General features: G+C 44.2%; 1 protein-coding gene across 3 annotated transcripts in view; it reads left to right on the top strand.

Moving 5' to 3' along the window:
- The first annotated feature begins 14150 nt into the window (after positions 1–14150).
- BMPER (BMP binding endothelial regulator) overlaps positions 14151–14855 on the top strand; it is a 251913-nt gene continuing 251208 nt past the window's right edge. For 2 of the 3 annotated variants that reach the window (XM_059396592.1, XM_059396589.1), the window contains exon 1: positions 14151–14561. In XM_059396592.1, the coding sequence (XP_059252575.1) occupies positions 14429–14561 (133 nt within the window). In that variant the 5' untranslated portion in view covers positions 14151–14428. The remainder of the gene's footprint in view (positions 14562–14855) is intronic. The other variant, XM_059396591.1, reaches the window with a different exon arrangement.

Genomic DNA, 14855 nt, shown 5'->3' with positions numbered 1-14855 from the left:
ACTTCATACAGTTGAAGGTGTCGAGTAAGATGGTGTATGTAAACAACCTAAAACTACCTGGGATATAGTAGGTGCTCCAAAATTCTGTAAAACCAAGATTAAATTTCCTCTCCCTTGGTGCTTCTAGCCTCCATGCCCACCCATCTACCACATGTCGCTCAGAAACCAAAGAGCTACTTTCGTTGAAGTGACATGTGGCTTGGGACATTGGCTCTCTCAGTGGTGACAAGTCACTGCCAGCAGAATCTCTGCTGCTCTGGGAACGAGAACTTGCAGCTGGGGAGGCACAGAAGTGGCTTTGTGGCACCAGGGACATTTGGGCTGGTCCTTAAGGCTCTTTAGGATTTAGACACACGCTCTAGGCCAGCAAGGTCTCATTAAACTTTCTGCAGTGTTGGAAATGTGCTAGAATCTGTGTTGTTTAGCATGTGTGGCTACTGAGCACTGGCAGTGTGGCTAGTGTGACTGAGGAGAGAATATTACATTTAACTTTAATTAATTTAGAAAGCCACATGTGGCCCGTGGCTACGGTACTGGGCAGGACAGGACTCCCAACAGCAACAGTGGAGTAACAGAAGAGGAAAGCCATGGGGGCCAGTGTCGGTGCAGCACGTGCTTCAGCTTGGCTGCCGCCCAAGCTTTGTGAAGGACACTGGTTGTACCGGTAACCGGAGAGGGACATGGAGCAAACTCTGATAGTCAGTGTAAAGAGTTTAAATATTCTTTCCCAAGCCATGGAAGTTAGTGTAGGTCTGTGAGCAAAGGAATGACAGCATGCTGTTCTACATCAGAGCAAATGATCTGGCAGGAGGTAGAGAGGAGCAGTCTCTGATTGGACCAGAGAGAAGCTGGAAATGGAAGCCCCTTGAAAGTGTTACTGCAAGAACCCAGGTGAAGCTCTCACTGCTTCTGGGAACCGTGGGAACAGCTCTGCCTGGATTACCCCGTGTTATTCCAAGGCGGGTACTACCAGGAGATCCACTGTACAGACAAGGAAACGGGCTTACCATCAGTGAAGTTACATATCCTCAAGTAAGTACGGAAATAAAAACTTGAACCCTGGTCTGTTGAATTCCAAAGACATAAAAGAAACTATTTAACTCCTCTCTACCTCTGTTTTAGATCTCCCCAGGGAAAGTAAGAAAGAGACTTGGTCCCCCTCCCCCCCACCCACCCCTTCAGTGTGAAGGGATTGAGGACACAGAGTCAACCCTATAGATCATTAATCTGACTGGGTGTGGCTTTATTCAGGACCTGAGAAAAAGAAACTCTAGCTCTCCCAAACGCACTTCTGAATCTTCTGAATGGGACTCGCTGTTTTGCTGCCAGTCAGCCTCTCTCATCTTCCGCTGCCTTGCCTTGGTGAAAGGAAGGCCCAAATTAAGCCATTGCTGAGCCCATTACCTTGCCTGTTTGTGAGCCAGAAGAGTTCTTATCTGCATTTGGGGGAACTCTCCAGAAGAGTAGAGACTTACTTCCTTTTTGGGATCTCTTCAATTTGCAGGCAATTACCTTATGGCTTTTAAAATTTCTTTTACAATCTTTCCTTAAGAGGCAGCTCAGTGTGGTGTTAAAAACATCAATTTGAGAACAAGGATGCTCGTGTTTGAACCCTGGTTTACAGTCTGACTTTGAGCAGGTTACTAACCATACTACCTATCTCATGGCCTGGTTTTAGGATTAAATGAGTAAAGGTACCTAACGTGCATAGAATTGTGCATGACATTTATTATATATGGTTTACAATTTATTATATATGATTTGCCAAAAACTGGGTGGAGATGGGAGCATGAGTGCCCCAGGGTGGCCAGGGGGAGGAAGAAACCACCCTCAGAAGACCACTCTAAAGTATTTGGGTATGGATCAAAAGGAGCTGATCAGAGAGAGACCAATTTTCTGAGTTAAGTTCAGGCTCAGCATAATAGAGAAGCCAATCAAATGTAAACACACGCAGAGAAGTTACCCTGGGAGGGAAGCGAAAAGGAAATCTTGACAGGTAGTGGAAAGAACAGCTTCTTCTTGCGTGGGAGCAAACTCTTTGCACGTTCATACAGATGACTGGGCTTAACCACACGCCAAGTCGCCCGAGGAGCTTCTTAAATCGCAGCTTTAAGCTGTGCGCTCCTGTGGCCTCAGTGCTGCCACCTACAGGGCCTTCGAGGCAATGAGCGCCGTCGTTGGCTCCCAATCCTCATGAGCTGCTCCCTTTTTACAGGTTTTAAATGCTTCTGCCCTAGATACAACGATTCTGAAACACGTTTCAAAACATTATTTCTAAAAGGGGGGTTAGTGCAGAATAAACCATGGCAAAACTCCACACACAGAAATGTAGAAAGGTCTCTTTAAGCCTGTACCATATGCCAGGCACTTGAGTTAGTGGCTTGGGACATGCTATTGTATTGCCTTTTAGCCACATAAAAGATAACATCAGCATTATTATCCCCATTTCAAAGTAGTTTAGGGAGTCTAATACACAATTGTTCTGAACCTGTGCCACTCACATTCCAGAGTCCATATATATCACATAACACAGTATCCAATAGATTCTTTTTCTACCTTCCCTAAGCATAAAAGCATATACAGTTGAGTTGACCAAAGAGGATCAACAGGCACGAAGAGCTCCTGTTTGCACAATGACAAATGCTGCTTACTTTGAGCTATTGTTTTGAGAATCTGGGCCCCTCAAATAAAGATGCTATGGCAGAAATGTTCACATATGCAAAAGTGAGTTAGGTCTTTATTACCAGGGTCCAAATCTTTGTCCATTTGTGAATTAAACTATGTCTATTCATTCAAGCCAACCTGAATGAATTAATATTGTAGATAAACTACAGAACAAAGTGCCCCGTCTTGTTTTTACCAACGAAAACCCTATCAATTAATTGACATTTGAGCACACTTATGCTTTATTTATGCTACAAAGGTCATGTTTAAATTGACCATCCTATGGTACTAACAGTGCTTATCAAAATTTAATGGACACGCTCTTCAACTAGGGACCTTGTTGAAAGGCAGTTTCTGATTCAGTGACTCTGGGATGGGGTCTGAGTTTCTGTATTTCTAACAAGCTCTCAGATAATACGGGTGCTGCTGGTTCAGCAATCACATTTTGAGTTTCAAGGAATTTGAAGATCTTGATGTTCCTTTGAATCATGAAAATAAAAATTTAATTTATAGCGTATTAATTATATTTTATTGTTTCCTAATGCTTTGAGAATCAGTCTACTACATTTTCCATCTAAAATATTTTATCAACTATAACATTGAATGTACTAGCATATTCTATTCCTTCACCCAGGCTGGCTTATGAAGTGTTCACTGCTACATAAACCTCAAGAAATTTTGTCTTCAACCAAAGAGTAGATTAGCATCATGAAATTATTTTCCAAACTCTAGGGGAGAGTAATGATGACACTAACCTAAGAAAATTTTGTTAAAATTATATTTACCACTTTTTCAGGTTCTTCAAACTGACTCTTCTGCCATCTAGGGAGTTCACTACATGGAAGAGTAGAGCAGTAGACCCAGTGCCTTATAATGAAGAAGCCCATTTTCACATCACTCTGATCTGGGAGTTCATTTATGTTTATGCTTATCAGAGTGGCCAGATGTTGAGTGGCAAAAAGTAACACATTCACATGTGATACAGAGCAAAGACCTATTATCATGCCCAAAGGACAAGCTATTTATAGCAGTAAAGAATAAAGTGACCCATAAATAGACTGCCATTTACTTGTTTGTTTTGTCTAGGGTCCATTTAATGGCATCTGTTAGTGCTACAATAGCTAATACCCAGCAATTATTTCCATCCTGAACCTCACTGGGGAAGAAAAATGCAGTAGAACTAGATCCTCTGTTTGGAATTGATTTCCCACCCCCCCCCATCAATTAAAATATTCAGTAAAGGTGTTCTGTTCTCCCCTACTCCCTCCTGTTTACACAAATAAAATATATACATTTAAATAGCTAAATATAAATGGCTGCCTTATATGTTCTCTATATCTTAGAGAATATAATGTCTCAAATTAGGGTAGTGGAAATTATGGCAACTTTAACAAGAAGAAAATGAAATTATGGTTATTTCAATGAGAACAGAGCATATGTTATGCATATAGTAGTTTCTCAATGAATGTGGATTGACTGCCTTGAACAGCCTTAAGATGGATTGCTAGGTGTACAGAGACTGACATGGATTATGAAGATAAGGGTCGACTCTAGAGTGGGGAAGTAGGCTCCTGGTATCTCTCCAGCAAGACCAGTTTCTTTTCTCCTCTGCACATCTTCCTCTAATGCCCCACGTTATCTACCTTTAGCTTTTGTGCTTTAGATTCAGGTATTAATTATAGTAGGTGATATAGTACTCAGATATTGGTGTATTAACTTTGCAGTTATTACTGTCAATAATATTTATGTTGGCTAACATATATTCAGGGCCAACTATGTGGCAGACTTCAGCCAGAGAGCAAAAGGTACTTCCCCCCCAGCTCACGTTTGAAAAATCCAGAAGAGCTAGGGTCATGTTTTCAGTGCCGGGCCAATGAGTGTGGTCAGAAGGAAGAGTCATTATAATTGGCCCAGCTTGGGCCACATGATCTCCCTGTTTGCAAGAAGTATGTGAGGATGGTAGTCGTGGGGGGGGAGGGTGTAGTAATGATTGTCAGGCTTCAGTAAAACCATATATTTTGAAGAATAATTCCCAAAGAAGGTCCTTGCCCTTCTGGAAAAAAAAATCATTTCTCCTACAGCTTTGGGCAAGTTACTTAATTTACTTGAACCTCAGTTGAAGAGTTTGTATAATGAAGTAGAATTAGATGCTTTCTCAGGGTCCTTTTATATCCCAAATCTCCAGTTTTCAGTTACTTTTTAAAATGTAGCACTTTATAAAATGAATTCACATCCAATTCTGACGAGCAAGCAGGGGTGATGCTATTTCACCCTCTTATTAGATGGAGACACTGAGCCTTGCAAAGTTAATTAATTAGACTCAAATCATTAGAATGTCAAGTGGCAGAACTAGGACTAGATATTAAGTCATTGGATTAGTTTCAAAGAATTCCCTTTGAATGCTTCCCGCATTAGTGAAATTGGTTTTCTTCATTCCTTAATGACAACTAACTAATCTCCTGGGTAGCAAACTACTATATAAATTAAGCTCTAGTTAATGGGATAGTTTTGATGGATTAAAACTTGGGCACTGGAGTTTCTTATTTTGCTGCCTTCTGAGAGATACTGAGATTGTTCATTAATGTGATTATTGTCTTTCTAATGGAAGGTACTGGAGAAGATGGCTTGGGGAAGGAAAAGCTATGCTGAATTCAAGTTGAAAGAGGATGCTTTTAGGAAAAGAGTGAGGGGGAAACTGGGAGGAACTGATTGTCACCTTGTAGCTCACAGGCACTTGATATTATGCCTTGAAGCTGATGGTGGTTAAGTAAGTCACCATTATTTGTTTTAAGATTTCCTTGAATAAATATTTACACCACACAATCAATGAAGTCTAGAAAGTCAATGGGCTGTGTTTTATTTTTAACAAGCTTTAAATTAATTGTATGTCCTCTGTATCTACAAACATCTATGAAGATAACTCTGAGAAAAGCTTAGAGCTCTTGATGACTTGCAAGTCAAGTCTGGCATATAAAATTTCTAAGACCGGGGCGCCCGGGTGTCTCAGCGGGTTAAACCCTTGCCTTCGGATCAGGTCATGATCTCAGGGTCCTGGGATCGAGTCCCCTGTCCAGCCCTCTGCTCAGCAGGGAGCCTGCTTCCCCCATCTCTCTGCCCTGGCTCTCTGCCTACTTGTGATCTCTCTCTCTCTGTCAAATAAATACATAAAATCTTTAAAAAAAGATTTCTAAGACCAAAGGGGATAATAATCCTTAGTTAAGAATACATAAAAATATCATTCGGAAGCCTTAATGCACATGCCTTTGTTCTGTCAATTAATGAATTTCTCCCCAAGGAAAGAAATATGAATGATAAAAAGATGTTCAAGCAAGCATCTGTTCAAGTAGTCAAAAACTGGAAGTAACTTAGAAGATTAATTAAGAGAATGATGGTACCTTCATAAAATAGAATATTATATAGTTATTTAAAATGATGCAGCCAAAGAATAATTAGTGACAAAAACGTTCACAATAAATTAATAAGAGCATGGGTTCCAGAGTCAGCCAACTTCGATCCCAATTCTAGCTCAACCAAGCACAAGTTGTATGACCTTGAACAATTTACTTAATCTTTTGTGCTTAATATCACACAAACATAAAATGGGGCTAATGATAGTACCTGCCTCATAAGCTTGTTGGGTGAATTGAATGAAATAATATGTAAACTGCTTAGCACAAAGCCAGTCACTTTAATAAGCCAGTCACTTTTTTTTTTTTTTAAGGTTTTATTATTTGAGAGAGAGAATGAGAGAGAGAGAACAGAGAAACAGAGGGAGAAACAGATGCCCTGCCAAGTTGGGAGCCCGCTGCAGGACTCAGTCCTGGGACTCCAGGATCATGACCTGAGCAGAAGGCAGTTGCTTAACCCACTGAGCCACCCAGGTGCCCCAATAAGCCAGTCACTTTAATAAAACAACAGTACAACAGGGATGCCTGGGTGGCTCAGTGAGTTAAGCACCTGCTTTCAGCTCAGGTCACCATCCCAGAATTCTGGGATCAAGCCCCATGTCCTATTCCCTGCTTGTCAGGGAGTCTGCTTGTCCTTTCCCTCTGCCCCTGCACCCTACTTGTGTTTGTCTTCTCTCTCTCTCTCTCTCTCTCTCTCAGATAAATAAAATCTTAAAAAAAAAACACACACAAAAACAAAACAAAAGCAGTGCAACATTTTCTTTCTTTGATAATCTGTATTTCCTACTTTGGGGGCCAATTATTATGATAATTCAGTAACGAAAAAGAAAATATAAAAGTTATTTTAAAATTTATCTTAAATATTTTAATTGTGGTAAAGTAGACATAACATAAAATTTACTGTCTTAACCATTTTTAATTGTGCAGTTTGGTAATTGTTATGTATACTCACTTCATTGTGTAACTAATTTCTAGAATTCTTCCCTTCTCCCAAAACTAAATCTGTACTCTTAAACAACCCCCATTCCTCCTTCCCCTCAGCCCCTGGCAGTTACCACCCTATACTTTCTGTCTCTATAAATTTGACTATTCTTATAAGTGGAACTGCACAGTACTTGTCTTTTGTGATTGACTTAGGTCACTTAGCATAATGTCCTTGGGGTTCATCCAGGTTGTAGCGTGTGACAGAGTTTCCTTCCTTTTTAAGGCTGAATAATATTCTATTTTGTGTATCTAGTACATTTCGTTTATCCATTCATGTGTTGATGAACACATTTTACCTTTTGGCTATTGTGAATAATGCTGCTGTGAGTACAAATGTTTAAAAGTTGTTTTTTAGGGGCGCCTGGGTGGCTCAGTGGGTTAAATAAAGCCTCTGCCTTCGGCTCAGGTCATGATCTCAGGGTCCTGGGATCAAGTCCCGCATGGGGCTTTCTGCTCAGCAGGGAGATTGCTTCCCACACCCCCCGCCCCCGCCTGCCTCTCTGCCTGCTTGTGATCTCTCTCTGTCAAATAAATAAATAAAATCTTTAAAAATAAATAAATAAAAGTTGCTTTTTAAGATTTATTTATTTATTTATTTGACAGAGAGAGAGAGAGAGATCACAAGTAGACAGAGAGGCAGGCAGAGAGAGAGAGAGAGGGAAGCAGGCTCCCCGCTGAGCAGAGAGTCCAATGCGGGACTTGATCCCAGGACCCTGAGATCATGACCTGAGCTGAAGGCAGCGGCTTAACCCACTGAGCCACGCAGGCGCCCCTAAAAGTTGCTTTTTAAAAGAAAGAATAAGTTACCCTGAATTTCCTAAAACTCACTAGACATAAGTAAACTGGCACTACAGCTGGTTGGAATCCGGGATCTGTTCTTTGCCTCTGTAAGTGCTTCAGTCTTTAAATATCAGATTAATTAATACATTTAGCTTTTTATTGGGCACTAATTCTTGGTCTTTAGGTGTAAATTTTTCAGAAGATTGTATGCTCAGTGGAGAATAACAAGGAAAGATAAAACTAACAAGGGCCAGAAAAAGACACTACTTTCCTCTCATGTTCAGGAAAGTCAGAAGTGGTGAGTCCAGGGCTCGTTTTGCATTTCATATCCTAGTTTAATCTTCTTTATTGCTCTTCCATGTCCTTAAAGCTGTTTTTGTTTTTGTTTTTGTTTTCCTGAAAGCTCTTTTCATGGAGAAGAGTGGTTGCCGGAGTTCCAGCAGCATCACTTATGCTCAGATTCCAGCCATCAGCAAGAAGGAAGGGAAAAAGGAGGAGTGTCCCCTGGGGTTGTTACCTGTCAGAGAGGCTGAAGAAAGAGGTGTTTATTGCTGGTAAGCCGTCCATGCACTGCACAAATTAGGGGTTACTTATTGAGGAAGAATGGATACTGGGGGACAGCCGGGGTCCCTGCCTGTCTCATTCACGTTACTAGCTCCTGGTGGTACACACTGTTAAGTAGGTGGTGCTGAACAGTTCTTCTCTGAGTCTATAGATAATGCAGAAATAGTTCTGAGGCAGTGGTGATTTTCTCTGTTCTATTGAGGTTTACTCCAAATGAGACTGATTTAAAGTCTTGCAGGAGAGCTCATAAGACCTTGAACAAAATGAGCAAGGCATTAGCTTAATATCCTGGTGCCTGAGGTTTGCGTGGCGATTCCTTCAACTGTATCCTGCACTCCAGATGGACAGATAGGGCTGTAGCTTTGGTGCCAGTAAGGCTGGTGACGGGGTGAAGCTGGTTTGGGGAGTGACTTCCCAGAGAGAATGTGGAGAAGAAGACCCTCTCTCAGAGATTATTCTCTATAAATGCGCAGCCCTGGTGCCTACTTACTGATGGAATCAAATTTATATCTGATTTTTGTAATCTCCAATATCAAGATGATTCCTTTATTAGATATTTTAGATATTGAAGGAAATTTTTAAAATCTTTGAAAAATAGCTCTTTTGCTTTAATTACAAAACTGGAGAATGTATGGCCCTCTAATGTGGGTGTTTTGGTTCATATATATTTAAATAAGGAAGTACTATGTGAGACAGGCACACCTTCCCTCATTTCTCATGGTGTACTATCATCATTGTGGGCAGGGTTGGGGTGAGGTCAGAGGTGGGTGGGAGCCAGGGAAGGAGTGGAGGGGACTTTATATACTACAATATTATTTCAAAAATTAAAAACAACAGTGATTTTGTTATTTGGATGGATTTTGTTGTTTTTGTCTAAAAATGCCTCAGTTCTATAATCTTTACCAAAATGCCCTGCTTTAGAAATGGATAAACTACAGTGACTACAGTCATATGAAAAGAACCTTGAGGTTACAAATAATGGAGAGAATGATTAATTGAGAAAAAGAGCAGATTAATGACTTAGCAATTCAATTTTAATAATGATCATTTAGATTAAATAGGCCAATATCACTGAAATGGTGCTTTTGTCATTGTCCCCACTCTCCACCCCCAAGATAAAGTAATTTCAGAGCCTCTGACTTTTTGGAACGACAGTAGAGTCCTCTGGCAGAAACTGGAGGACTTCTCCCAGCTCTCATGGTCAGGCACCCTTTTTCTGAAGGACCAGAAAATAAGCAAACCAGTAGCAAAGCCCAAAACAGAGTGCAGTTCTTTAACATTGAGTCTAGTGATCTAAAAGCACATTCACTGTATAACTTAGGTGACCTGGGTCGTGGTCTGCTTTTTACGGTCTTAGAACTTGTGTCATTGGTGCCAGTTCAGTTCAGCTGGTATTCGAGTACTTAATGCGTCAATTCTGAATTTTAGTTTGCGTCCTATCTAAAACAGCCCGTGGTGCTTTCCTATAATTCCTATGGTTTAAGAAGGCAGGACATTTGTAACAGAAAAGCCCCATGTCCGAGAATGAGAGGAACTCTGTGTCAATGGGCAGGAAGTTGGTTTATATGATCTCTAAGTGCTTAAAAAAACCCAGAAGCAGCAATATTATTCATCCCAAGAAGAACCCTGTAGCCATGCTGCAGAGGCTGAGAGACTGGTTCATGTGTATTAGACCCTGCATCATCCGAACGCTTTCCAACAGGTGCAGGTGGCAACGGCGCTCTCCCACAGAGTCACTAATAATGCTACCTGTCCTGACTGCCGAATATGCCTGCAGGAATCGTTTCCTTTCTGCAGAAATGTAGTCTGGTTGTTGTAAAGAATTAGGCACTTATTCCATGGCAGACTTCGTGATGCTTATCTGGGGTGGAATCTTGAAGCGCTGCCTCTAGATTCCTCATGATTTCCAAGGCTGCCCACGGCTCCTGCTCAGCCAACAGAGAGAACTCTTTGAGTGACTACTCCCCATTCTCTTTATAAACCCTGTGTCTCCTGGCAGTTCCTCTCTACTCTTGCCAGACTGCCCTTCACCTACTAACACTCCCCTTTTGCAAGGCTCAGCTCCTGTGCCACCTCCTCCAGGAAGCTTAATCTCTTCTTTAAACTTCCACAGCAAAGTCTGTTATCGCCTCCTTTTACACAGTAAGGCCCCTTTATCTGCAGTGTCCCTTTTTCTGCAGGTTCAGTGGCCAGGGGTCAGTGGAGGTCCAGAAACAGATAGTCCTCCTTTTGACAAATCATGAGAGGGTCAGTAGCCACCTAACTGACCTCACAATGCTTCTGTCATTCGCCTCCCTTTGACGCATCACGCAGCTGCTTCATCATCTCGTATCATCGCAAGAAGGGTGAGTACAGTATGATAAGATATATTGAAAGAGAGAGCACATTCACATCTTATGATAGTATATTGTTACAGTTGTTCTAGTTTATTATTGGTTATTGTTAATTTCTTGCTGTGCCTAATGTAAATTGAACTTTATCATAGGTATGTATAGGAAAAAAAACCCCACATATATATAGTGCTTAGTACTATCTGTGGTTTCAGGCACCCACTCAGAGTCGTAGACCTTATTTCCCTGCAGATAAGGGGAAATTAACTACACTCATTCCTACCTTCACTTACAAACATGCTTTATCTCCTTCACTAGATCGTAAGCTTCTTAGCAGCACCACTGCTTATCCTGATCAAGTCTAAAATGCCTAGCCTGATGTCTTTTATAAAGCAAAACCCTCTCACATTTATGGAGTACTTTTGGCCCTCCCTAGTGGTTGGTATCACAATTCCTTTACTCTGCTGCCTTTTTGATAGATCTATTTATTTCTATTTTTAGGAAGCTGGGTTGATGCCATTTCTTTTGCTAAATTATATATTTGGTTGGATTTTTTACTGTAAATTCACTATCATAGTTTCGCAAGGAGATGAGAATGTCTACTACCACAGGCCTGATTTCCTTTTGGTTGGATTAGGTTTTATATTGTATTTCAAAGAGGATGAGATAGTACTTCTTCTAACTGCGAATGGAATGGGCCCTGAGTTAGACAATAGTCTTTGAGACCATTACCTCTTTCTCCTTTAAAAATCTTATAAATAGAGCCAAACACACTGCATTCTTTTGATTTCAGTCAAGAGAGTTTGGGATTTGGATGGCACCACCATTTATTTTAATTGTGAAAATAGACTTATGTGTTATTCAGAGAAGCCTCCGCTGCCTTTTCTTTCTTTTTTGACCCTGGACTATCTCAGCTTTGGGGAGACAGAGACTGTCGGGCAGTTGACAGACCATCATTTGAAGGGGGTGGTGGCAGAATGGTGCAGACACGTTCTGATAAGCCGTTTGGGGAGAAGGATGCTCTTACAGAAGTAGGCCCCAGTGGCTGAAAAGGCAGCAAGGGAAATCACTGGTGGCAGCGGATTGGAACAAACAGGAAAAGGAGACAGGTTTGCCAAAGGCTTCTGTACATCTCTCCCGTTTGTAAACTTCCAAGCAGATGGAAATGTTTTCCAGGTGGTTTTGGGATTTGTCCCTACAGAGAGAGTTTCAGTGCACCTCAAAGCACCATGCCCCTGGTTAGCGAAATCCACACACTTAGATTTCATCATGACGGATTTTGTCTCCCAGACCTCTGAGGATGCATGGCTGGTGCCAGGGAAGAAGACACATTGGAGTAACTCACACGTCCTCTTCAAATTTCCTCCAGTTCTGTAATGTGTGTTTATGCAGATCTACTGCTCAAGTCTGGGGGCAATAAAAGGTCTTCCAGCCTCCCTGTTATTCTGTTTTCCCTAGTTAGGTTGTGAGTAACGTCTTTATCTAAAAACCCCATGCAAAGAAAATCTTTTTAGATTGAGAAGGTAGTGGTTTCATCTGATAATACTTACCTGTATTAATAAAAGTTTTTATTTTATTTTTTAATCAGTATGGATTGGAAAGTAAGATTGGGTTTAGAGGTTTTTCTTTTTTTTAATGATCTCTTTCTTTATCATTAGTAAACACATTAGACACATTCTGATTTTTGAGAAGCTGCCTGGTCATGGCAGTCATCTGGGGGTAAAAAAAAACAAACAAAACAAAACCCTCGTCACACGTAATCTTTCTTCTCTTTTAAGTTTTACATTAAAAATCTGTTTTGAGAGGGAAATAGAGCGTGCTAAGCTAATGACAGCTTTCCCTTCCCTTATTTTTTCCATGTCAGAGCAGTGTGCTCCTATCAGCTCCTTGCTGTGCGGGACGTTGGCAATCCTGCATTCAAACAGGAAAACAAATAAAGAGCTTCCCCCGCCCCCAGTCACGGAGGGTTTAAGATGGAACTGGACTAAATGGGTGCAAGCATACTAATTTATTTTCAAAGGTGTATTTTCTGAGACTGCAAACAGTCCACTTTGCCTGGAGACTGTTAGGTGCGTCCCACAGACAGAAGTGCTTGGCTAGTCGAAGGTTGCCCTTTGGATCCACCGAGGCGGATCTGTCGGGAGGATCGGCGCGAGGGACCTGGTTTCCATCCTTGGGGGGAGGAAGCCGGCAACCCAAGGTGAACTCCGAGGACAGCTGATTATCAGATCCTAACATTTGCCAAATGTCCCCTAAATGCCAACCTGCGCCTTCGCAATTTGGTTACAAAAATTCTCCTCTCTCTTGCAACCCCGCTTTGAGCAGAAGGTGGTACGGCTTGGTCAGAAAGGCCGCGATCCGGACGGAGGTATCCGCGGTATTTGCGATCCGGCTCGCGGACACCCAGGGCTGCAGAGATCAGCCTGGCTGCGAGGGCGACAGAGCTCTAAACTGCTGAAGTCGCGGGGGTGCCCCCCCCCCCCTCCGAGATTAGCCGCCCGGCGGGTCCCTCCCTCTTTTGCGAGTGAATGAATGATTAGTCAAAGAGCACCTCCCGGCCCCAGTGCGCCGGAGGTTGGAAGGGAGGAGTCTTGGAGAGACGGTTCCTCTTTTCTAAGGGCGAAAAGCGTTCGCCTCTGTGCTTTTATTAGTCGACCTTGCATGTGGTTTCAACTTCTGTCCTCCCTAGAGTCAGGACGCGGACACAGAAGCACAAAACACTGATGTCGAAGGCGCCTCGCCCCTCTGTCGGCTCAGCCCGGCAGTCCGCTGTCGCGCCCCCGCCAGAGGGAAGCAAAGCTGGGAGTGAAAAGTTGCTGGGCCCCTCCTGCACCCCGTTTGTCGCTCCTTCCCAAAGCTGGGGCACCTGGGAGATAGTAGGGTGGTGAAGCGTCCCCGTGCCCCATTTTCTGCTTTCTCATAGGGTTGGGGCACCCCGGCGTGAGCAGGAGTGGTGTGGCATCCCCTGATAGGGGAGGGATCCCCAGGGAAAGGGAGGAGGCACCGAGCGCGCCGGGCGGTGGAGACACGCCTGCCCGGCTCGGATCTGCACCCCGGGGTTGGCGGCCTCCCTCGAAGGGCTGGGGAGCGGGCTGGACGCCTGGCTGAGACGTGTTCGGGGCGCGGGGTTCCTGCGCCCGGACGCCCCCAGCGGGTTCCGGGAGGCGGCCGGTGCGCCCCTGTGTTGGGCGCGGGAGCGAGCGCGCGCGCCGGCCGGGCGGAGAGCCGGCGGGGCCGGCGGGAGGTGGGGAGTGCAGGAGTGGAGGACGCGGCGGCAGCGGCAGCGCCCGGGGCAGTAGCTGCAGCCCGGGCGGCGGCGGCGGGAAGGCTGTGCGCAGTCCGCACCGCAGCCTCTCTTCTCGGCCTATCTCCGGCTACTCCGACATCCCCTTCCTCCCGGCCCCATCTCTTGCGTAGGGTGGCCCACGACTAAGCCGCTGCGAGCAACTCCCTAAAAAAAAAAAAAAAAAAAAAAAAAAAAAAAGCCGCATTGGAGGAGCCTGGCCGCAGGACCCCTCCTCCCTGGCGCCCCTCACCCCTCGCTCCCCCCCACCCCCCGCTCCCGGGCGCCCGCCTCCCTCCTTCGCCGACTGTCTCCCGACTCGCCGGCTGAGAGCCCTTTTTGACTGCGAGCGGAGGTAGTGGAGCAGAGGCGGCGGCGCGGGACCTGCAGTCGCCCGGGATTCCCTCCAGGTGACGATGCTCTGGTTCTCCGGCGTCAGGGCTCTGGCTGAGCGTCCCTGCCGGCGCTCGCCCGGGATTACCTGCTGCGTCTTGCTGCTGCTCAATTGCTCGGGGGTCCCCATGTCTCTGGCTTCCTCCTTCTTGACAGGTAGGGGAGGGGGCGGGAGGGACCGGCCCTCCCGGACGCTGGCTTGGTACCTGGGAGAGGAGTCGCTGACTTGCCCCGGGGACGGGAGGGTGGGGAGCGAGCACCTTGGCGCCTGCCACTGGCTGGCGGATGGGGATTAAGCGAAGCCCGCCGTGTTAAGGGGTGGGAAGGCAGTGAATAGGTTAAGGGATGGACACTGAAACCCTGTTAGCATGAATATAGGGATAATAGAAATTCTGTTTGAATTTGAGAAATTTCTTTATATTTGTTATTTTCTTCAACGCTTGTTGAGAT

Source organism: Mustela nigripes, chromosome 4, assembly GCF_022355385.1.
Source record: "Mustela nigripes isolate SB6536 chromosome 4, MUSNIG.SB6536, whole genome shotgun sequence".
Classification (NCBI taxonomy): domain Eukaryota; kingdom Metazoa; phylum Chordata; class Mammalia; order Carnivora; family Mustelidae; genus Mustela; species Mustela nigripes.
The sequence above is the reverse complement of the archived record's forward strand: the minus strand, read 5'-3'. Positions and strand labels throughout refer to the sequence as shown.